The 26,124-nt window shown below is 31.3% G+C and overlaps 1 protein-coding gene and 1 long non-coding RNA gene across 2 annotated transcripts; both read right to left on the reverse strand.

Moving 5' to 3' along the window:
- Positions 1 to 13,486: 13,486 nt before the first annotated feature.
- Positions 13,487 to 19,410, reverse strand: LOC101204699. The gene is made up of 9 exons (XM_011660677.2): positions 18,735 to 19,410; positions 18,152 to 18,200; positions 17,944 to 18,022; positions 17,799 to 17,844; positions 17,618 to 17,716; positions 16,372 to 16,440; positions 15,961 to 16,300; positions 15,609 to 15,754; positions 13,487 to 15,515 (listed from the first exon to the last, which is right to left on the reverse strand). Exons 1-9 carry the CDS (start codon positions 19,194 to 19,196, stop codon positions 14,160 to 14,162), a joined length of 2,646 nt encoding a protein of 881 aa, XP_011658979.1. The 5' UTR covers positions 19,197 to 19,410; the 3' UTR covers positions 13,487 to 14,159.
- On the reverse strand, positions 16,714 to 17,611 carry LOC116405074. The gene is made up of 2 exons (XR_004218149.1): positions 17,160 to 17,611; positions 16,714 to 17,054 (listed from the first exon to the last, which is right to left on the reverse strand). It is a non-coding gene; the product is annotated as an uncharacterized LOC116405074 (long non-coding RNA).
- Positions 19,411 to 26,124: the final 6,714 nt, after the last annotated feature.

A 26,124-nucleotide genomic window follows, 5' to 3' on the forward strand; every position in this document is an offset into this window, starting at 1 on the left:
TTGTCCGTGTATTGGGGCTTTTTCATTTTATTAGACACACCATAAATATTGAAAAAAATTCTAAATATTTTTTTTGTTATTATTTAATCAAAATAATTTAAAATTAATTAATTAGATTAATTAATATAATTAAATAATTAAATAATCAAATTTGGAAAATTAAATGAATTTTTAAAATTGATTTTGAAAAGTAAAAACAAGTGGTGTTTTCCAACTTGTAGTGCATTTTGAGTAAGCACCTTGATTGAGTAAGGTATGTTCTCATCTTCTTCCACCAACTCCACTATCCTAATGCCTTTTAAGTGTCGAATTGTTTTGCAAATATGATTTTCATGTACTTTGGTTACTTAATGCACAATTTGATTGTGTATTTGATTGATGAAATTTGTTGAATTTTGGAGAGGATTCACAGGTGTTCATAAACTCGTTTTCTGTAAAAAAAAAAAAGACTTACAAAATTGGTCACCAATTTAATCCCACAATCTAAATTCTAAGCCTCTAAAAGATAGTAGAAAAGACTCTCGTAATTGTTCACAACTTGATTTCATCTAATTTCATCAAGAATTAAAGGAGAACTTTCAAACAGTTAGTGATTAAAGGTTATAATTTTCTGCGGTTATAGTATTAGTTGGATTCTCTTCTACTGGCTGTTATTTTAACTTTCAATCTCAATGTTGGATCTTTCTCTCGTGCTGTGATCTAGGGTCGGTGAAGCTATATCTACGTTATTAGAGCATATTTGGATAAAAAAAATTATTGTTTTAATTGTGTTTCTTAAACATGTTTGAAAACCCACTAAGTTTAGGCTTGAATTTACCGATACTCATCATGTTTCAATGTTAGATTTAAATTCTTGGGAGAATTTAGTTGTTGTCCAGCCGATCAGAAGTTTGAATTTGGGTGTTTGACACAAATTTGGTAAGGATCTTGATTTTCCTTGAATGGGTCTTGATTACCCACTAGGTTTTGTTGTTTAAATTAATCTACCCAAGATATTTGGTCTATAGATTCAAATCCTAAAGGTTGAAAGTGATTGAGCAACAGAGTTAAAAACTATTTAGGCTTCATTCGGTAAGTTTTGATGCTTATTCTTGCCATTTTTAAAATACCCATCGTGTGATATTGATACTTAATTTACCACATAACCGTTGAATGTTGGGATTAAGAGATTAAGGGTAGTATTAAGTAGCTATTCAACATTATTAAGAGCACCTTTGGCACATTTTGGTAAATGGTTCAAACTGTGGAATCCGTTGATTCAGTATTTGTTGTTGAAATTGTTGGAGTCCTTCTAACCCATATTCTTGAATTTTACATAAGCAAAGATGTTTGTTTGAAACTTTGAAGTGATCTTGGAACAAGCTACCTTTGAGTACTTTTAGACTAAATTAAGACATGTGCGAGGAATGATACAATTATCAATTTTGTACAACCAAGGTACAATGGATTACATGTTTCATCCATGCATCAACTCCTAAAACAAGTTCGTAGTATACATTTGTTCAATGTTCTCGTGCATCTCATCTCCAAAGTCTTCTTCATCTTCATCATATATATGTTTGTTATTTTATCAATCCTTGCAAATCATTTAAGAGGTCGAACAACTCATTGTTATTATTGTGACCAGTAGGTTGTTTCTTTAATCCATCATCATCTGCTATAAAGAAGCTAAAGAGTTGTGACTCTTTGAACTTGAGCTAAATTTGTCTATTATCCATGATAAATTCATTAGTCATATATGAATAAGATATTCTATAAGCAAATAAATGTTGTTGTAATTCATCTAATGTTTGAAACATTCAATTTTGAAATTTGCACACACATCTTGTTTTTCCATCTCTATTTACATGACACTTTGTCACTTTCATGAATTGTGAAACTTCATCAATATACTCTCTTGAGAATCTATTTCTAAACATAATTCAATCGTTATTTGTTGTTGACGCAAAATGAATAAATTTTACTCATATAGAAATGAAGGCAAAAGGTTAGATAATATGTTTTTCCACAAACCTAGGGATATTTTAAAGTTTACCAAATGTTTTAAAGTGTTACTTTAACACAAAAACATTGCAAAAGTGATGCTTTGACTATCAAAACAACCTAAAAAGTTATTTTAGAGTGAATAAATGACACTTTTACTCTCAACACATGCTAAAAGGTTTCTAGCGTCACTATGAAACTTTCACACTTCAATAGTTTTTACAAAGTTTTAAAAAAAAAAAATTGACTCTTATAACAAACTAGATTGTTCCTAAAAAGTGTTTAAATGGCACTTTCAGTCTAGGCACTTTTGGGTTTTATACTCTACAACTCGTAGATAGTAAATGCAATTTATTGGCCGTCATTAATAAAGCGTTGTTATAATTTCAGTAAAGTATTATTGATTATATTATTAGTTTTTTCTTAATAATCTAAATCCAATAAACTAACATCCTAAGTTCTTTAATGCATCTTGACTATATATATGAGACAAACAGAATCAATGTTCAAGATATAGTTTAAATTGTCTATAATATAGGGATAAGGTTGGGCATCTTATTCTAGTAACACGCTATAGATATGGCCCACTTTATATTTGATACAAACGCAATGAACCAACGCATTCATGTAAGTGACATGCAAGTGTGGGTATCCTTCTGCAATAAGTTTGCATAAGATCGGATCACAAAATAATAACCACTAAATATAACCTCATTAACTAGTTAGGTTTTTATTTCATTAGAATGTAGTTTTAATCCTAAGTATATTATGAACTCCTGCTTGCAAGAGATTGTTCTTTGATTTGTGTAGGCGAGAGTTGTTCGATTTTTTACTCAATAAGCTTATCATTTTGGGAACAAAATCGAGAGGGAGCTGAGAACATAAACACAAAAGATGGAATTCACTCATACCCGTCTTTAGGGTAAGTAGATGAGTGTTTCCTTAAATGATATTTTTAGGACTTGAATAAAGGGTTCTACCCTCTCTATGGCACGAAAAATGATTTTGTTTATTGGTTGGACCATTATAAGCAGGTTGTTCACTAGATGAACATTGGTATTTAATGACTAAGAAGTAACATAGGGTAAAACGGGAATTTGACCCAAGTGGTATCACGGACACTTACGAATAACTAACTTGTTGTTATTAGTTTATATTTGTGCACACATAAATATATTTACAATAAGAAGAGTTCAGCTGTGAGTTTTTAGTGGTGTATACGCAGTTGAATGAGTCTAGTCAATTAGTCGCATATCATTATAGCTTCTAATCTATAGATCCATTAGATTCTCTTCCTAACTCGTAAAGGGTAATGAGGTTAATATATATTAGATGCAATTTGAAATGTTTAAATTTACTTAGGAAATTAATATAATGTATGGTGATACGTTATGCTATAAAGTAGTTTATAATATTTTATTATATAAATGTAATTTTTGATATGATTCAAAATTCATTTATGAGAAAACAAAATATTTGGATAGGTTCAAATATTAATTTAATGTGAATTAGATTCATATTTAAAATATAGTTTACGAGAGAGGTTTATATATGAATATGATTATTAAATTAAATCTAAAATATTTAATTTAATAACTAATTAATTGAATAATTAACTAATAGCTTAGTTTAACCTTACTCAATTAAATTAAAACTATATGTTAGGTGAGAAATATTCCTCTAAATATGATTTAAATGAATTACTAATTAAATAGGGTTTAATTCATTATTAATTAATTATTTTAATATTAATATTAATCTGATTTAAATTAAATTAAATTAATAACTCCACATAAGTTAGCAAGCAAATGTGGGTTACTTCCCACATATTCCAACCTCTCCTTCTTTTCTTCAAAGATGAAGAAAATGGAAGAAGGTAAGGCAAGATGAAGTTCAACAAACAAAGTTCTTTTGCCTAATCTCTCAAACAAAAATATTCTATCTATTCTTTTTATTCTAATTTTGGTTTTCACAACCCAAATCTCCAATTACTCGTAGAATTGAAAAGGCTTCGAGTGGTGTTGTTTTTCAATTTGGAGTTTTTGTAGAATTCAGAGACGACAAAAGACATATTTTTCTTTTTCTCTATAATTTTAATTTATTTATGAAAGCATGCTTAGAATTTTAAAGTAAATTTGTTTCTATATTTTTGTCAATGTACCAATATTTCATTTCTAGTTTAATTTGAAAAAAAAATGTTTTGTTAAATTGGCTCTAATCTCTTCGGACACAACCTAAAAAGTTCTTAATGTCACTTTAACACTTTCAAGCCCAAACCAAAATAGGCTTAAAAAGTGAGGCTCTCAAGAATAATAGCAAATTATAAGTTTTACTTTGGAAAAGTAGCAAAAATAATTTTAAATTGTTAGAATAGCAAACCATAAAAATTAGAAAAATAAATAAATGAAACAATCTCTTAAATTTTCCTATTCAATCTGACAAATACAACTGTTCACTTATACCCCAAATACATTATAATTGAAATAACGTATGCAACATAAAAATTTCTCTTCAAAAAACATAAAGATTAGAAAACCTGTCATTAATGGAAAGCTCCACCTCATGTCTGCAAAATTTAAAATACAATTATTATTTATTTTCTTGGACTTTAGCTTCTCACTTCTTTCTTTCATTAACCCTGAAGAAAATCCTTTCAAACCTTTCATCTTCTTACAGTTCACTTCTGGGCATTCCAAATCTCTTCCTCTTAAAATCTTGCAAGTGATTTTTTTTTTTTTTCATTTAGACTTCGCCCTCTTGCTTCCTTTTGTTCATATTTCATTTGAACGTTTTTTTCTTTTCATTTGAACCCAACAGAAAACCATTTGAAATCATTTGAATGCTTTTTTTTTTTTTTTTTTGGAAAAGTTCAAATATGGTCATTGTTGTGACTTATGTAATCTCCCAAGCTTCCAAAGAGAAGAATAATTTGAATAAAAATTTGTTGTTTTGTATTATTTAATTATATGATATATTTAGATATAACAAACAGTTTGTTTTTATTATTATTATTATTATAAAATAAAAGGTAGAACAGTATCTCCTCCATTTTACGAGCAAATAAAGGGATTGGTATCTCCTCCATTTTAGGAGCAAACAAAGGGATTGATTTGTATTATTTGTTTTTAACATTTATTATTTTATAAATATTGTAAAAAATCTAAATATGAGAACGATACATTATTCAAATACGGTGTATTCAGCCTTATCCATCTACCTTATTCTGGTGACACTACGAATACGGCCTACTTTGTAGTTGTTACAATTGTTGTAAAGTGCTACAAATGATTTGATCCTAATCATTCATGTCAAGACATTAGAGCAGGGGTATTCTATACAAAGAGTTTGTATAAGATCGGACCACGAAATGAATAGTCTCTCTTATTAACACTATTACTAGTTAAGACTACATTTCACCAAAATGACCATAGGTGAGTTGACCTGAATCTTGAGTGAGTTGTGAACTCCTGCCTATGAAGGCAGTTCTTTGATTTGCATGGGTGAGAGTTGCCTATATCGCCGACTTTATAAGCCTACCATTTTGGGGATTCGTTTGATTAGGGAGCTAGGAACACAACTACACAAGAAAGAATTCACTCCTTCTCTATAGATAAAGTAAGTAGAGAAATTGCTCTCTTAAGGGCTGATTTCAGGGCTTGAACAATGTGGTGCCACACCCTCTCTTAGCCCGAGAGGAGTTTCGTTATAGTGGGACTATAACTATTGTTCATTAGAGCAATTTGTGAATGGTCATTGCACTATTGATTGGTTATATCTAATGGACACAAAAATATATCTACAGTAAGAAGAGTGCAACTATTGGTCTTTAGTGGAATGACTGATAGTTAATGAATAAAGATTAATTTAATTAAATAGTTTAATTAATTAATCTCACATCATTGGAGCATTAATGTGTAGGTCCATAAGGTCCCCTTGTTAGCTCAATAAAAATAAATGAGAATCAAATTTATTTTGGTTTAATTTAAATCGTTCAAATTGATTAAAGGAAATAAATTGTATATGATACAATTAATATAATGTATTTGATACATTATAATATTATGAGAGAAGTTAATATTTGAATATGATTCAAATAGTAATAAAATAGATTCGATTCATATTAGAACTATAGATCATATGAGAAGATCTAAACCATTGGTTATATTATATATATGATATAATATAAAATTAATATTATATGAGATATAATATAAAATTAATATTATATGAGATATAATATTAAATTAATATTATATGAGATATAATATAAAATTAATATTATATAAGATATAATATAATTTGAATTTATATTATATTAATGTTAATATTAATTCAAATAAAAGAATAACTCCCAAAAATAGTGTGAATTAAATAGTGATTATTATTATTATTATTATTATTATTATTATTATTATTATTATTATTATTATTATTATTAGTATTAGTATATTAATATAAATTGTTAATAATTTGATTTGAAGCATACAAATCCAAAAATCTGGTATAAATTAAAGGCATAAATCTAGAAGATGTTGGTTAAATGAGATTAATCCCAAAAATATATATTTATTTAATATTTTTATAAAACTGAATGATATGGAAATACATTGTATTCGTAAATCTGTGTTATATTCCATTATTTTACTCTACACAAATACACTGTATCTGAAAAAAGTGGACTTCAGTCTATGAAGGGATAAAATCGGTTGAAAATTTGTCAAAAAATATATACTTCAGATGATTTTGCTAAAAATCAAATTATTTTTTGAATTTGCTATTTTCCAAATTGTACTCTATTATTTTATCATTCTCATAGTTATCTCTAAAACGTGTCCAAATGACACTTCAACATCCAACATAACCTAACAAATTTCTAAAAGTCACTTTTAATCTTAAAACCAACTAAGAAGTTCATACAAAGTGTCTAAATGGAACTTTCACTCTATACACAACCTATAAACTTTCTAATGAAACTTTCACTTTTAAGTCCAAACTAAAATGGACCTAAAAAAATGTCTAATTGACACGATGACACCCAACACAATCTAAAAAGTATCCAAGTGACATTTTAACACTCGACATAATCTAATAAGTTTCTAAGAGTCACTTTTAATCTCAAAGCCAACTAAAAAAAAGCTCATAAACCATGTCTAATTGAGAATTTTTTTCTCAAAACAACTATATAATTCCAACCTAAAGAAGCTCCTTAGTATTTGTTTTATGAGAGGTTAGTAACAAATTCTATGTTTCTATCACCAAGCAAGCCTATTGAAAATAAGTATCCCACAACTTATCGACGAATGGTTGCTCATCTTCTAAAGTATTCCACCCATGTCTTTTAACTCATATACCCTAAATTGTTATATGATATTACATAAAAGATCCAAATTACTAATAAATTTTACAAAAGTCTTAAATGGGTCAGTATATTACACAAATGCAGGACTCAAATTACTTTAATACACATTTCTATTATTTAATTGATTTATAACAAATATCTAAATGAAAAAAATCGTGGAATATAGTTTTGGATAGAAGTGGGGCTCAAATTAATTTAATATCAATTTTTATTATTTAATTGATTTATAACAAATATCCAAATGGAAAAAATCATGAGATACAGTTTTGGAAAGAAGTGGAAAACCTTTCATACTTTCCTTCTACGAAAATGGTCGTCTACTCCTTCCAACGTGGATTACGGTTTTTACTTTGAAATTTTAGAGAGTTTGGGGGTGAAGAAGAAGACATTCGACGACCGATAAATACAAAACTTCTCGAACATAATCTAGTTAGAAATTTCGATGTTAGTATTGTATATATTCGACACATATGAAACATTAGGTATATTTTAGATATTCAATTAAATAGGCAATCAAATGAAAATGTAGTTTTGAATGTGATACATTTTAGGGTTTATTGAAATTTCGGCGGTGAAGAAGAAAACTTTCAACGGTCGGCAAATACAAAACTTATCCAACATAATCTGGATTAAAATTTCGAGCTTAGTATTGTATATATTCAAAACATATGAAACATTTGGTATATTAGGTACATTTTAGATATTCGACTAAATGTGCAAACAAACGAAAATCTAGTTTTAAATGTGATACATTCTAGAGTTTATTGAGAATTCAATGGTGAAGAAGAACTACGTTTTGGCCATCCTATCAAAAAAATAATAGAACTATATGTCAGCAAGGGCGGATCCATTAAGGGACCACGGAGGTACGTGTCCTCCATACATTATCGGTTTTTATATTTTAATATTAATTTTGAAGTATTAGATTACAATATATATTAAATTTAGCTTCACTTTGCCTAATTTCTACTTCTGATGTAGTGGTTGTGCCCCTCTTGTACAACCCTTTGGTTGTGAGTTCAAATATCGTCTGCTACAATTATTCTTACGAAATAGTTTTTATTCTAAATATCAATAATTTTCTTTCCTCAAATACCAACTCTCTACATAAATTGTCACAAAATAGTTTTTATTTCAAACATCAATAATTTTCTTTCCTCAAATTTCTATAATTTTCTTTTCCCAAATATCAGATGTCTTTCTACATTTCAATGATTTCCTAAAATGAAGATAATTTAATTTTCTAAAAGAAAGACAATTTTTTAAAAAGAGGAAAAAAACATAAACGGAAAAAACATAAACTCATCTAAGATAAAATTCTAACTTATTTTCTAGCCCTCATTTGTTATCTAACAAAAAATTTTAAAAAATGAACAAAGTCGTTAATCCAAACTTCCACTCCCTCAACAACATTCCAAACAAAAGGTAAATCTTTCTTCTTCTTTTTTTTCATTTTTCAATGATAATTTTAAATTCACATATTTGCATTACAAAAAATCATATGGAAATTGTTAGTATTTCTTTATTGCTACAATTGTAGTGAATTTTATCGGAACATCAATAAAAGGTCGTGACATTTTTAAAATATTTTTTAGTGTGTTTATTATATAGTATCTGGTGTCTCCCTATATAAAATTTTTGGATACGCCACTGTATGACAGTATATAGTATTATTGTATATAATATGGAGTGTATATATATACTAAAACACAGAACATAACTATTATAAATTACGGATATATTAAAGTGTAATGTAATCAAATACATTTATAAAGGAAAAATATGTATGTATTGATCACGTCGTTTACTACTGTTTTAGTAATATTTACTATATAAACAAATAATTTAAACACAAAGTCTGTAGGAATTATGTATAAGGTATTATTGTTTATAATATGAGGTATATATACTAAATAACATATATAAATTCGTACTTCTTATTGTACATAATTATATATGTCATATTATATATATAATGTGGTATATATGTGTAAGGGTTGCGGCGACGGATGAAATTTTCCAGATTGTTCACGTGGTGGAGATGAAAGATTGTTAATGGTTATAATTAATTAACATAAAATTTCATATTAGAAAAGATTTTGTATTATACTTCATTAAAACAATATTTTCAGTTTTTTACCATAATAAGGATACAAATTTATATAAGGAAGTTTCGAAAATGATAATGGCACTCAAATATTTCTCTATGATAGCACCCAAATACTTCATTAAAACAATACTTTCAATTTATTACCGTAATAAAGATACAAATTTATATAAAGAAGTTACAAAAATCATAATAAATTGAAAGTACTGTGAACAAAAATTATACGAATTTCTAATTAAGAAAATAAATTATACTTTAGGATATTTATGAAAAATCATAGTCAAATTTAGGTCTTTCGTCCAAATCTTTCTTGAAAAAAATGAAGAGAGGTTTTTGAAAATGAGCTAATGACACTCTAATATCCCTCGCTTAACTTGTTTTTCCAAGAACCCTCGCTTAACTTGTTTTTCCAAGAAAAATTATTGTTTTTCAAATATAGCAACGCTTCAAAGTTTCGATCTTCAAGAATTTTAGGATCGAGTGATTCGATCTTCAAAATTTCGGAGCATGGAGGTTTGTTCTTCATAACCTAAGAGCTTTAAACCTTTAATTCTCATTCGTATGCATGAATGGTAAGGCATATATATTTATAAAGTTTCCATTGGTATTACACAAGCTTGACCTATTGGGCCTAAAATTAGGGTTGGGCTAAAGTTAGGTTCGGCCCAAATATTAACTAGGTTGGACTTTGAACCCAACTGACTTTTACTTGTCCAGTATAGTTTATAATTTGAAGCCCAATTCAATTCACAATTGTAGGTCCAATCATATCTCTACTTAAATTTATGGCCTTTAAGCAAGATAGTCGATAGCCATAGTCTTTTAATTAAGATAGCCTAAATTGCTATATGATATTATATAACAGACCTAAATTTTTAATAAATTTCATAAATATTCTAAATTGGCCTATATATTACATAAACGTAGGACACAAATTACATATATACCGATTCCTAATATTAAATTGATTATAAATAAAAAATAAATGGGAAAAAGTGTGGGTTATAGTTTAGGAAAGAAATCAACCACGATTCAAACTTTCCTTCTTAATTTGAATACCACTTTCCTTCTTAATTTGAATACCACTTTCCTTCTTAATTTGAATACCACTTTCCTTCTTCGAACACCGTGGTATACTCCTTCCATTGAAATCGTATAAGCCAACAATTATACTGAGAAATTTGAGAGATTTTGACGGTGAAGAAGAAAAAGTTCAATGACCGACAAAGACAGTATTTTTTGACAGAATTTTGATATAAAATTTGAGGTTACTACTGTATATTTCGAAAAATATGAAAAATAGAGTATATTGAGTATATTTTAGATACTCCATTAATTGGTGAACTGAAAATTAGGGTATATTGAGTATATTTAGATACTCCATTAATGAGTGAACTAAAGATTAGGATATATTGAGTATATTTTAGATATTCCATTAATTGATGTAGTATATATATAATAAAACATCATACTGGAAAATTAAACAACGATCATAATAGAAAGTTAGATGTGGTATATATGTAATAAATGAAATATATAACTTATTCTATTTTGCGGGAATATTAAAAACTTAGTATAATTATAAATAATATGTGATATATATTTAATAAATCATGTCAAAAAAAAACGATGATATCTTACGGGTATATAGTTAATTAATGTTGTATACAGTATGATAATGAAAATTTATAATAGAGAAGTGACGGAAAACATACTGTAAAATATGTGTATATATGTGTATAGATGTGTTCTTGAAATATATGGAATGAAGAATAATGAAAATAATTGAAAATTCCTACTAACCGAAATTCTACCGAGAAGAAAAGAAATAAAAAAAATCTGACCAAATACTAACCGGAAGGGAACGAAATATACGAAAAATAGTAAGGTTAATGAAAAAGATGTTGAAGGATAAAGAAAGATGTGAAGAAAATTAGATGTTTGTTTATTAATCAAAGGTAAACGTAATAAAGATGAACGATTGCTGGCGACGAAATCAATGGAAAATTGAAAGGTTGAGGTTATGGAAATAAAAGGTAGACGACGGCAATTGAAAATTAAATAGAGTTTTGTGATGAAGATGAAACAATTCCCACGGATATGATAAATTAATTTCAATAAATTATTATACTTCATTACAAAATATAGTCAAATATTTTCCATAACAATCACACACAATAATACAAGATACAAGGAATTAATTACTATAACAGTAAATTGAAAGTATCTTTAATAAGGAAATAATTTAAAATTACTCACGAATATAATATATAATACATGATTATTAAAAGATATTGTTGTCCAAACTTTATACAAAATCCTACTTTATAAAATAATTCTAAATTTAGGACAATTATAAAAAATTGCAGTGAATTTTGGTTTTTTTTTTTTTCCTAAATCTTTCTAAATTTATCAATTATGGTATAGACTTAATCAAGTCTACCATTGTGATTGGATGCTCAAAAATGATACCTCTAACTTAATCAACATAAAATAAGACGAGTCTATCATTGTGATAGGATCACCAAAAATGACAAAAAAAGATTGTGACATTTTTTAGTTTGTCGTTTGTTTCTAAATTTTAATCCAAGGACACGATAATTCTTAATAAATTTTATTTTGTTGTATAATGTGATAACTTGGGATTTATTGAAATTTTAGAATCTTTTTTAAGTACAAGGATTTTCAACTTCCAATCTAAGTTGTCATTAAGTCTATTCATGGTCAAAACTATTAAATTTTCAAATATATTGTTGACGTTTCACAATTATATATATTCAAACTTAATGTTTGTATAGTTCTTTGACTTGTAAAAATGTGTATAATGATGTAAAGTATGAACTCCTTTTATAGTACAATAAATAAAAAGAGAAACTTGTGAACCTTCATACACTAAACTACACGAAACTATCTTCACATTTAATGATATCATATAAACTCAAAACTCGCTTAAAAATTATGTGAAAGACTAATTTCAAATAAATCTAAACATTTGGAATATGTCAAGGTTAACAGACAGTTATAATTTTTCTAAAAATTATAACCTTCTTAAATTTTTTTAGTTAAAAATACTTTTAACGTGCTTATGCTAATGTAACATTGAATAGTCTTTGCCTTAGCTCGATAGTATAATGCATGCACTCTCTCCTTTCAAGTTAGAAGTTCCATTGTAAATCTGGCTATTCTACTCGAAAAGAAAAATGGAATAAAAATTAGAAACATTTTCAAATATAGAAAAATAAATCAAAATATAGCAAAATTTAAAATTCTACTAACGGTAGAAATCTAATTCTTGTTATTTTTTTTAGCACAATAGTTATGAGGATCAAAACTTCCACCTCTAAGATGGAAGGTCATGCCAATTATCTTTAGCCAGTAGAACACCCAACCGTATCAAACCAAGCACGGCTCAATTGACGTACAAATGTGTTTACAAGTAAGATAAAAGAAGAATAAGAAGAAAACTAAGGGATAAATAATAAGTTCGGAGGTGGAAGAAAAGTAACACAAAGCTCATTACAAAACAATCCAATTCGCCACATTATGTAACATTAGAAATTTAGAATAACAAAAATTAAAAACAAATCATATTGAAAAAAAAATAAAACTAACCTTTCCAACACAAAAAAATCTAAGTGTGCAAAAACATAAGCATAACCACTATTCAAATTTCAAACTTTTTGTTGAACTAAAGAAGAACAATCTCATCAGTCAAAATAAGACCCTTCTAACCAAACAAACAATAAAAACATGTTTGAAAATAATTCTAAAATTGTTAAATTCAAAGCTATATATAAAATTAATTTTGAGGATTAAAAAGATCATGAACATAAAAAATATATATATATATATATATTTAAACAATTTTAAAAATCACCCCAAACCATGCACCAAGTTTCCACTTTCCAATGTCAAACCCAGTTTAGATTTGTCCTATCACTTTGAATGATCATCAATCACATCATTCTAAATATCTACTTTCTCCAGTCTTGCTAAAAGAATTTTTGGAAGGACCCCTCCTCCCCAGAGATGACAAATGGTGAGCCAATCAACAATCAAAATTAATTGGCAAAAACAGAACTGGCATAAAATAGTTACAACATCATGGCATTGGTGGGTAAATCTTGCATGTATTAAAGCACAGAACTACATGGAAGTGGGATTTTATCAAAGTAATTACAAAGATCTAACGCATCCATCCACCTGTGACTACTCTACAAGGCAAAACTAAACTTGTATCCTCAACTTCTCAGATAGAAACTTTTTCAGCACCTCAAAACAAATGACACAAGCAAATCATTTTTTTTCCTTCCTTTCATTGTCAATGGCGAAGGACATACCTGATATTTGGGACCATATCTGGCACTTTCGCAGCAGCAATGGAAAATCTGAAAGAAAAAAATAATGTCTGCCTGCTAAAATCCGTTACTCAACTGCTACGAAAGCAGCATCCCACAACCAGATAGATATTGCTTGCTGTTGATATTGCTCACTTTGAATGTATAAATCAGGATGAATCCTCCAACCTATAAATACGGGACTGAAGACTGGTAAGGTTTTCGAGTTTGTTCAGAATGCAAATCATCTCTGCCGTACCGATAATCTGTTTGTTCTCATATTTGGCGTAACATAGAAGAAAGGTTGTCTCAGTTTTAACCCCAAAGGTTGCAAGTTCCTAGTAAGAATCTTCTTCACATAACTAGCCCTCACTTAAAGTTGCAAGGCTAGGTCTGGCTGTTGGGAGTCAACCAAAACGCTAGAGGATTGTTTCACGGGAGACCCAGGAGACTGAAACCCAATATTCAAGTCAGGAGGAAGCATTTCCTGTTTCTTTCTTGGTTGGTTATGTGGACTGAGAGCTCGCCAAGTCGACTGCAACTGGAACTTAGACATGTCAGCTTGGACTAGCTGAGGGTAAATCATGGACCGATTTTGCAGCTGTTGTTCATTTGGCACAAGAGTGCCTTGTGAAACAAATGCCTGCATAGGGAAATTGCTCCTCTCTAATTGGGGCTGATTGCCTGCGGCACGAAACTCCCCCCATGCTCGTGTCATCTGCGGATGAAACTCCCGAGCTGGATTATACAATGAATCTGCTGAGATTTGACTTTTAGGTGTGGAATTTTCTCTGACTTGTTTAAACCCTCCAGCCCCAATGGACATCCATGCACGAGAAGCTAACGCTGCAGCATTGTTAGAATCGTCTCTCATTGCAGAAGGAACTGATGACAAAGCTGACGGAGAATCAGATGAAGATTGATTGGATGAGTTCTCTTGTTTTGGGGCTCTTTCAGACATCATTCTCATCAATTGTACTGGCTTACTGGGACCCAGGTCCTGTCCATGAGAAGTTGCCACTGGGGCTGTTTGAGATGGCAAGCTAGAAGATGATAATACAGCCCGTGGACTACTTAAACAACTGCTTGGGAATTTTCCATTAGGCAATCCTCCAGTTACAACGCCATTAACACCAGGCAGTTTATAAGGCAGAGATTGAACAAGATTTAAGTTTACGGAAGACATATCTCTAGACCTCGAAGTGGTTGCATTTGAATTCGCTTGCTTCTCCACACCAAGATCTATTTTGTTTTGTTTTGGTGAGGGCAAGGAATTTAACTCAACTTGCTTTTTAACCTTCTCTACCTCAGTAAAATGCTTGGTCTGCAGGTTTTGCAGAGGACCGGGATTTGGCGTAGACGACTTAAGGAAAGATGATTTCCCATCTAAGGTGGATCCTCTAGCAATTCCACTCACTTCAGTACTTGGTGCACTAAGAGAATGTTCCTGCTTTGGCAAAGGTGTATCTGAAGGCTTTGCATCCTTTCTTAATGCGCTGGTAGAATGCAAGTTATTATTCAAACCAGGTTCCTTCTGGTTTTGGTTCTCAAATATTAATACAGGAGTTGGAAGTGGCTCATATTCGCCAACCCAACCACGACCAAATTTACATCCAACAGGTACAGCCTGCTCAATCCTCTGGGAGGCAACTTTCCAAGCAATTGGACCTAGAGTTGCAGCAAATCGAGCCAGACTCCTAGCATATGAATACTCTGCATGAAGCCCCACCTGAATTCCAAAATACAAATGAAAAAATCATGAAAAACGTAGAACAATGCCACCCACTAGTGACAGCAGAGACCAGTTTCTTTGTGACAATACCGCAACAAACTGTCTTATTTCGTCCTCAAAGGTTGAAAATATTGACTCTGATCTTGGCGCTGGTGAAATAGAAAGGTTGTAAGTAGCACGGCGGTTGTCATCAAGCACAGATGACTTCCTCCCCAATTTACCTAGAAGACCCCTTCCTAAAAAAATTACAGTAAACAAAAATTTATTTGGTTGCAGAGTGGAAATAACAATCAATCAAGCAGATTTATTGGATATAAAAAGAAAAATAATAAGAGAGAATTTTAATCCTGAATCCTAACTAAAAAATTATGTCTCAGAGCTATCTCAGCTCCGTACATGGGCAGTTTGAAACTAGACTGCATCGGTTTTTATTGAACAATACCTGAGAAGAGCTCTTCAGCCTTGTCCTGAACAGTAGTATCAAAGAGGGAGGAACTACCCTCTACTTGCCCGTCAATATTGCTAGGCACCTCGTAGTTGACAGCTTGGATTGGATTGGAACTGTTCTGTACATCTCCAGTGGCAGCAAGGGTCGCACCTGAGGAAAAATCTGATCCAATAGGTTCCTGCAAAGTCCTGAAAAAGGGTTTCTTTGGTGGTTGCTTCTTGATGTAAGAATTGGATTTTGCACTCTGCTCCAACTTCAACTCTTTCTCAGAGCGTTCAACTTCATTTCTTACTCTCTCGAATTTCTTCTTGGCTAGCTCTTGAATAGAACGTGCCTATAAAAAACAAGTACGTTAGCTAACTGAGAAGACAGGAACAAAGAAATTTGAAAACTTAATCATTATACCTGTTTATGGTAAATGGTTTCTGGTGAATTGTATTGCATTGCATTGGAGCATATCAAGAAAACATCACTCTGCATCAAAGAAGCTCAATAATTAACAAAATATAGTAAACCCTACCGCAAGCATTATTTCTTGAAATATGTATGACTAAAGTAATAGATAATGGCCAACTACATGGTCACCATAAATAACATTATGGAAAAAGTCTAGATTGAAACATCCGCCCCTCCCTTGGAAAAGAAGATAAAATTATTGCTTCGAAGAAAAGAACCTCCATTGACCCAAAATAGCATAACCATAGAACTAAATTCAGAACAAAATGCAAGTCACGGCATAGAAGCGGAGCACTGAGAATTTGATGGCCAATATATAAACGCGAAGAGAAAGTATAAAAGGCCTAATTGAAACCAGCATGCCATAAGATTAAAAAACAATCTCCAATTAATTTAAGAGAGTGAAAGAAAGAGGCCACACAGGTTTCCAAAATGACTAGCCAACTAGGACCCATGAACAAACTAAATCCAAAGCTTCAACGTCCACTCTCTTCTTTTTGTCAAGAGTCTTCCACTGCAAGTCTCAACATCTCGAAAAAGTGAAACGTAGCAGAATCATTTGGAGTTTACTTCATGAATGAAAGACACCAGTTTCAAACTTGGATAAAAATGTTGAAATGCTGAGACACATTCTGTATTTGAAACAAAGACAAAGGAGATTGATAAACTTCAGCCGAGGTGAGGGGAGATCCTAGGAATACGGAACTTCAATAGGCCTACCAGGAAAGAGTACAAACCAAATGAAATTCCACCCAATTGGATTTTTAAGCTTCACTGAATAACCAAACACTTGAAAACATTCAGTATCTATATCAGCATTAAAAATTGAGCGAATGTCAGTTGGTCAATGTTGGTCAATGTCAGTTGGAAGTAAAAAAGAAAATAGAAAAAAATCAGCTGTCAATGTACAAAGCTACGATGACAACCGTTCCAACCCCAAACCAAAGGAGACAAAGAAAAACAGTACTGTCAGGCACATTAACACATCCAATGAAGGAATGAATCCTTCCTGGCACCATGTTTGTCGCTAAGTCAGCCTCCCAATTAGCGGCATTCCACAATTAATTGACCATTGGATCGTCAAATACTGGAAAAAGCCAGGACAAGGTTTGGTTTCCAAACCACAGCAAACGGAAAACCTTAAAGGCACGTGCATGTAGAAGAAAACTCTCCGACCAAAGAATAGTACACCCACCTCGAACTGTTCCAAAGTTGAATATGATCCGTTGGCCAACTTATTCCTCACGGTAGCAAAGTCCATAGGATGATCAATGACATCGTGATAGTCAGGCAGCTACACAACAACAGAAATTATTTCACATTTGGATGTTGAGAAACGCTGAAATAACCACGCACGAGGGATAAAAATCACAGACCTCTTCAGGATCAACTGGTTCCGCATAGACACCATAAGTATCCTTCCTGGCACCATTTCAGACGTTAATTCTTGGAAAAAAAATTGAATTTCATTCACACAAGAACAAAATACAAAAGAGAAAAGAGATACAATTCCCCCCATACTTCTGAAGTTTGTCAAGAATCAACTCCAATGTCTTCTTATCAGGTAATGGTAACCCAGATGATCGATCTGATGGCGTCCCTGATCAAAGCAACATCACACGTTAAACAAACCCAATTCATATACAAAGCTGATCGATCAAAAAAGACAAATTAAGAATAAAACCCACAAACTAGAATCACAAATTTCGATTGAAAAAAGAACGCAAACCTGGAACAGAGTCGGACCCTTTTGAGCCCACCTTCCTTCCCCCCCTTTCCTGTCAAAATCCATTGTATCAAACAAAAAGGCATTAAACAAACTCATAAATTCTCATACAACACGAGTGATAAACAAGTATAGAAAGAGACAGAGACAGAGACAGATAAGGCAGACAACATGGAAAGATAGAAAGAGAGAGACAGGGAGAGAGAAAGATAAGAGTGATTGAGTGAATGGTGGAGAGAGAAAGGTGGGAGAGTGTGATCAGATTCTTTCGGGGTGTTAGTTTTTGACAGTTGACCTCAAAATCCATAATACCTCTCAAATCCCCGACACATTCCAAAAACCTAGTGAGAGAGAGTGAAACGGAAATTCGAGAAATGGGAAATGGGTAAGAGTAATTTTGAAGTCTGGACCAATTGCATAAAAATCTCAGTGATCTCAGCTGAGCTGGACACTCCTCTCTGTAAATGAACCATACACTTCCCCCAAATCCCTACTCTGTCTCACTCACACACTCGCTCACTCACTCATTTCCCATATTCCCCCTTCTTCCAGTAGATCAATCCACAGTAGTATTCTTGTTAAGTACCTCATCAATGTCATCGTCTTCATTTTCATCTCCACGAATTTGATCGTCGTACTCATCATCTTCATCCTCTTCTTCACCACCACCAATCCTCCTCTTCTTCAATGGCTTCCTCTCCGGTTCATCTTCTTCACCTTCCGAAGCCGAAGAACCATACTCGGGCGCGTGTAAATCACGCGCCTCTAACCTAGAAACTCCATCCACTGGAGATAGATGCGTTCCATCTCTTCCTTGGTTCAGCTTCACAACAAGCTTAAGCTTCTTCTCTCTCCTCCTCTCGTCCTCTTCCTCATCCTCATCGTCTTCTTCAAGAAAGTCGTCGTAATCGATGTTGTACCTCACATTCCGGCGACGGAGACTCCGCCGAGGTTCAGATTCCGACGATGTTAGTCCTCCACCGGACCGCCGTGCCAGATCTGCCTTCGATGGTCTACCTTTCTTCTTCCTCTTCACGATCTGACCCATCCCTTTCTCTCTCTCTCTCTCTCTCTCTCTCTCTCTCTCACACACACACACACTACAAAATTTTCTCTCTCTAGAATTCACTCTCTCTTATCTCTCTATCATTTCTCTCTCTTTTGCTTTGGTACATTATTTTCGATGCTGCTTTGGCTTTCTCGTGAGGCATCTGTGAGGTCCGAGCCTAAAGCTAAGCTCAGCTTCGGTTCCGAAACTAAGGTTTTGTCCTTCCTTGGTTACCAATTTTTTCAGCGTAAAAACGGTGCTCTTCTAAGACAGCCTATTTGCTGCCCGTTGCCCGACTTTCTGCCCGCCTCAGCTTCCGTGTTGCTTTTCCTTCTGCCCGTGCTTCTAACGTCATTTCCCTCTTTCTTTCTTTCTTTTACTCTTTATTAACTACGTTGTTTTAGCGCGTGTTTTACACCACCTGATATTTTAGACTTCTTTAACTAACATATCTGTCCCCCAATTAACCCAACAAAACTATATACTAATCAAATCTCCCCATTCTTCTTCATTTCTACTCTTTTTTAAATTCACTCATCGCCCTATCCCATTTTCATCCACCAACATTTTCCTTCTCATTCTTTTTACCTTTAGATTCACATTCTTTTTCTATTTTACAAAGGAATTTAATCTCAAATGAAATGAAACATATTTGTGCCTCTTTAACGTGCCTTCCTCCATATAAACTAAATCAATCCACTCCATCCAACAAAATGGGTCTTCAGGTATAAAAAGAAGGCGAAGGAGAAGAAAAAGAAAAAGGTTGTTGAGTTAGGAGGGGAATTATAATTGGGCTTTAATGGGCCACTGCTGATATTGCATGTGGCCCAATTGTAATAATTTCTTGTGCAGATTTTCTGTGCACTGCTTTTGAATGGCAGTGTGTAGTGTGTTTTGCAATTATGAGCTTGCTTTTTTAGTATCAATTATAAACTTTTATTTTATGTCTCTTATTTTATTGTGCTATTATTGTTTTCTCCGTTGAAAATATAATAAATTGGTCCAAAAATAGTAAATAGAATCAATGTTGAAGATTTACTTCCCAACTTCAATTTCTAGTTGCCCAATTAAGGCTTCAATCTCAAATTATATACATATTTTGTTGGTTAAAAGGTTCTCTACGTGTGTATGCTAGAGTTTGAACTCGACAATATTTACTTCTTACATGTTAACGACGTATAACTATCAATCTTTGATGTGATAAATAATGTCTTTATCTTCTTAACTAAGATCCATATAATATATATTAGTCGGATTAAAATACTACTTTGGTTTGTATACTTTGAAATATGTTCAATTTTATTTCTATATTTTCAAAACCCCAATTTTAGTTTATATACTTCACAACATCTTTGAATTTAGTCTCAATCATAGTTTATTTTTCTTTTAAAAACAAACATTTTGTTATCTATATCGTTTCTACGATAAAATTTGAAAAAAAAAACAGAACTTTTGTTATCCGTAGTATCACTTTTACCATAAACTTTGAAAATATATTAAAATATTGTATTTTATTGCATAAAAATCTATTTTTATTATATAAATTAATTTTAAAAAATAAATTTAAGATTGGTTAAAAGTATGATTAAAGTATAATAATTAAAATTAAACAAATTTAAAAATATTGAGCGGAAAATAGCATTTGAAAGAGTTTGTAAGTAATTAACAAACTTCAAAATAAAATTGTGAGTGGATCAACACCCCCAAGTTCAACTAAAGAACAAATTAGAATACTAATGTTCACCAAATTTAGAATAATAAAAGATCCCAAATATTAGGTAGCCAAAAAACAGACAAAATAATAATGATTAAGGGTGTGACTTTTGGCCTTTATTCAGCTTAATATTCAAATTGATTAGATAGTAATAATAAATAATTCAACAACATATAAATTAGAGACTTAAATTTGTTACCTCTAATATTATATGATGCTTTAATTAGTTAAATTAGTCTAGATTAATTAAGGATTAATCAAATATTTTATCTAATTTCCTTATTTTTCTAATAACAATAATTTTTTATGACAAAGATATATATCCAATACAAGAGAGTGATTAATTACTGAAAACGGTTAAAATTAATTACTATAAATTTTGGCAGTGAAATACACGCGCCATTAAGGCGAGTGAAAGGTAATTTTCAACTATTTGTTTGACAAAAAAGACGAAAGCGATGGTGGGTCCCAGACCAACGTAGCACTTTGACCAAACCACCACTGAATATATTATTTTGTGCGTCTGCTAAACGAGGACATTTCCGTCATTCTACAACCTTTTGGATTCTGTTTTACTCCATCTGCAACGTGGCATTTCATTTGCCGTCCTTTCTAACATTTGTGGATGTTTTCTGTGTGGTGAACGGCTCTGATGAAGCCACGCGTTATCCGTGGTACAATAAATTAGACTAAAAATTGATTCGTTTCTGCATGTGGGACCCGCTTAAGAACTATAACAAATAAATTTTTGTTTTTAAATATTCTGGAAAGAATTACAATTTTTTTTTCTTATTACGGACGACTCTTTATTTTCTATTTTATTTTATGGTACTGCGGTTGTTAACAAGAGTTCAATTCAATCGAAATTGTTTACGACTAAAATTCTTGATGAACTTTTTATAAAATAAACTCAGCCTAATGAAAGCTTGAATTTCTTTCACTAAATTAAAAGTTGATTGTTTTGTCACAGCTTCAACTTTGCTCTAATCTATCATTTCTTAATTTTAGAACGTACATTTCTTCAAGTTGACATACAATTCATTCTTCTTTTTTAGGGCTTCTAAAACTAGTTTGAGATGCTGTAAATGGTCTTTTTCATTTTCGATGTACACTAGAATGTCATCAAAATAGACCACCACAAATTTTTTTAGGAAAGCTGAGTGAAGCACTTGATGCATCAATCACATGAAAGTGCTTGGTGCATTAGATAAGCCAAAGGGCATTACTAGCCACTAAAATAGCCCCTCATTGTCTTGAAAGTTGTTTTTCATTCATCTCCTGTCTTTATTCTGATTTGGCAATAGCCACATTTTAGGTCTACCTTAGAAAAAATAAGTGCTCCTCCAAGTTGATCAAGTAAATCACTTATTCGGGGGATAGGAAAACGATATTTAACGGTTATTTTGTTGATGGCTGCTTGTGTTTTTTGAAACTTTCACCCAAAATATGTTGCTTGTTGAACGTGACTGTTTTGAAATTGAGATTGTGCTTCGTGAGACTTAAGGTGGAATAAGTTACGTCATTTTGAGAACAATATTCTAAAACACTTGCCTTGAATTAAGGTACACAGACTTATTTAGCTAGACCAAAATTGTACGACCTTGTTGTAGTTTGTATGTTTGGTTTATGGTATGAACTTGGTTGGGGTTAATGTTTAAATTCTCATGGCGTGTCATTAAATACGGATCATTGCATGCAAAATGCTCTCAATTATTCTTTTCATCATGTGAGTGGACATGATCATTGCATGCAAAATGCTCTCAATGTCCCCACCACACCTATTTCTAAGTTCCCGTTGTACAAGTTTTCTTATTGTTTGCCCAAGTGTAAGCGAAATAATAGGTTTTTCTAGACGAACCAAGGTCAAACACAGAGAATTGATATCAAAACTTAGTTCTAGGGTCTACTTATCAATTAAGTGTTATGATAAATAGAGTAAAAGAATGTAAAAAGAATTATAACTACTTAAGTTTACTAGAGATGTTGTAAAGGTGACTTAATGAAGGTGGTTGATAGAAAGAAGGAGGTGCAAATGGGGCATCAACTAACTTGTATTGAAGAAAGAGTGAAGGAAGGTCTAATGCTATCAGACAAATAAGTTATACGAACACCTAAACGTGATATAACTCACTAAACTAGCTTATGATTAAGGCGTGCTTATCTCATTGTCATTGAACATCACACTTGGTCTCCTTTCGAGATCCAAATGACTAAGCCTAGTTAAATATATCTAGCAGTATTTACTTATATTACTTATAGAGTTTCATGTTTAAGGACAGCAACCTATCATTGCTTATTGTCAACACTGAAGGCATAAGAGCCCTTAGTAGCAGAAGCTTTTACAGAACCATTTGAAACTTAAATTAATTGAGAACTAAAAAATATCAGTGCATTGGAGAAATATTTACAGAAACAAATTTCTAAAACCTAAAGGCTAAGCATGCTTTCTATAAATTATAGAGAAAGAAGACTTACGTTGTCAACGACTCTGAATCTGCCAAACACCAAACTTGGGGCACCACCACTCGAAGACCTCCATATATTCTCTAGGATGAGATTAGTTTGTAGAAACCAATTGGAATGAGAAAAAAACTTTTGAGAGAATCTTTAAGAGAATTCGTAGGGAGGCAAATACTCATATTTTTAAAAAAATTGTTTTCTTGTGCGTATTTATAACTTCTTATTTTAGGAAGTTGGAAAGAATCACGAGATTCTATTAACTAAATCATATTTTATTAAAATTTCTTACATATCCTATAGATTTATTTTAATTAATTTAATCAAATCAAATTTAATTAAATAAAATTAAACTAAACTTTTAATTAATTACTAAATTAAATGTCTTATATTTAATTTATTTCAAATTTGAATCACATTCAAAAATAAATTTCTCTCCTAACCTATAGTTTTAATTTGTATCATATACGCATTAAATTTTAACCTATAGTTTAATATGAATCCAATTCACGTTAAATTAATATTTGAACTCATTCTCGTTAATGAGCCGCAATATTATTTGATTTTATCTCTCATAAATTAATATTGAATTATATCCAAAATTAAATTTATATAATAAAGTTTAATTAAAATACAAACTAATTTATAATATAATGTATCATCATACATTATACTAATTTTCAAAGTAAATTTGAACATTTCAAATTACAACCAATATAAATAAATCTCATTATCCTTTATAAGCTAGGAAAAGGACCTAATGGACCTACATATCAGAAGCTACAACGATACAAGATTAATTGACTAAACTCATCAACCACATTAATCAATATTATTCGTTAACAGTGTGCACACTCTTTTAAAGACTCACAGCTGAACTCTTCTCACTGTAGATATATTTATGTGTCCACGAATATAGAGTAATAACACTAAGTTGGTCCTTCAAGAGTGTTTATAGCACCAGTTAGGTCAAATTACCGTTTTACCCTTAGGTTACTTCTAGTCCTTAAATAGCAGTGCTCCTCTAATGAACAATTTGTTTATGGTTCAACCATTAAACAGAAATCTCTCTCATGCCATAAAGAGGGTAGGACACTTTGTTCAAGTTTCGAAGACATCATTTAAGGAAAACACTCATCTACTTATAATAAAGTCAGGAAGAAGTGAATTTCATCTTGTGTGATTATGTTTTCAGCTTTCCATTAAGTATTGTCCCCAAAATGATAAGCATATTGAGTCGACAATCTGGCTATTCTCACCTATACAAATCAAAGGAAAATCTTTTGCGAACAGAAATTCATAATACACTCAAGACTAAGAAACCTAACTAGTTAACGAAGTTACATCTAGTGGTTACTATTTCATGGTCTGGTCTTATGCAAACTCATTGCATAGGATACCCCCACTTGCATGTCACATACACAAACGCGTAAGATCATTGTGTTTGTATCTAACACAATGTGAGCAATATTCATATTGTTACCAGGATAAGGTACCCAACCTTATCCCTATATTATAGATCATCTCAAACATTGATTTCTGTATGTTTATACATACTGTTCAAGACTCATCAAACAACTTTGGATGTTAGTTTATTAGGATTTAGGTTATTAAGATAAAGCTAATAATATAATCAGTAACGCCTTTTGAAATAATGATAATAATATTTTATTAATAAATAATGGTCAATGAATTATATTTACTATCTACGAGTTTTAGGACATAAACCCAACACACACTTGTTCACCTTTCAGAATTCAAATGATGGAAGTCATCTCGCTAAGGTGAGAAAACTCTTCCTTGCTCTAAACTTCTGAAGTATTGTTACATAAACTAAATCATTTGTTTAATTAGGGTTCTTTGACCGCTTGTTTTTGCTGAATTGATTGGATTATTTTATGTAATGGGTTAAGACAAAGATAACCAATACGGTCAATTGATTGTTTCAACATGTCTTCTTAAATTATTCAACTGCTTAAAAACAAAAAATTAGCCGGTGAAAATTATGCGACGTCGTTAAACCTTAATATGAATCTGGTTAATGATGATCTACGATTCGTCTTAATGGAGGAATTGAAGGGATAAAAACCTACGAGAGCGGAAGAATTAAAGAACCATTACTCAATTTAATTTGAAAATCTTAAAATAATGGTACATTGACAAAATTTTAGAATTAAAATTCTAAATAAAAGACTAAGCATGCTTTTAATTTATAAGATACGAGAACTTACTTTCGATGACGTCTCTGAATCTTCAAATTGGGACACCACCCGTCGGAGACCTTCCTATCCTCTGGGATCAAATTGGTTTGTGGGAATCAATCGGGATGGAAAAGATTTAGAGATATTTGGAAGAAACTCTTTTTCTTTTTGCAAAGAGAAAAAGCTTTGGCTTTTTTTTTTAATAAATTTTTTTATTTAAGAAAACTGTTTCTTCTAAATATTTATAACTATTCTCCTTATTGGAATAGGAAAAGGAGTAGGAGATAATCATGAAAATCTATTATCAAATCTACTAATTAATTAAATCATATTTAATTAATATTTCATTCTAATCTTATTTGAATAAATATCTCTTCAATATTTTATAGAATGGAAGTTAATTTTCACCCTAATTACTGGTCGTTGATCTTAATAGAATTGATAGTAATTTGAATTTTATATGTTTTTCCAATTAAATTGGTTAGGTAAAAGCAATCTTGAAGCTTAGTGATGATAAAAGCATGATCAAATACAGTGAATAGGAAATTTCGTTAGA

This window comes from Cucumis sativus, chromosome 7 (assembly GCF_000004075.3).
Source record: "Cucumis sativus cultivar 9930 chromosome 7, Cucumber_9930_V3, whole genome shotgun sequence".
Classification (NCBI taxonomy): domain Eukaryota; kingdom Viridiplantae; phylum Streptophyta; class Magnoliopsida; order Cucurbitales; family Cucurbitaceae; genus Cucumis; species Cucumis sativus.

Excerpts from the sequence above, each read along its gene's own strand:
- LOC101204699 (XM_011660677.2), bottom strand. The coding sequence starts at position 19,196 with ATGGGTCAGATCGTGAAGAGGAAGAAGAAAGGTAGACCATCGAAGGCA. Across the intron at positions 16,441-17,617 it reads CAACTTTGGAACAGTTCGAG|AGTGATGTTTTCTTGATATG; the intron begins GTGGGTGTACTA and ends TCTTTGATGCAG. Across the intron at positions 15,755-15,960 it reads GGCTGAAGAGCTCTTCTCAG|GAAGGGGTCTTCTAGGTAAA; the intron begins GTATTGTTCAAT and ends TAATTTTTTTAG.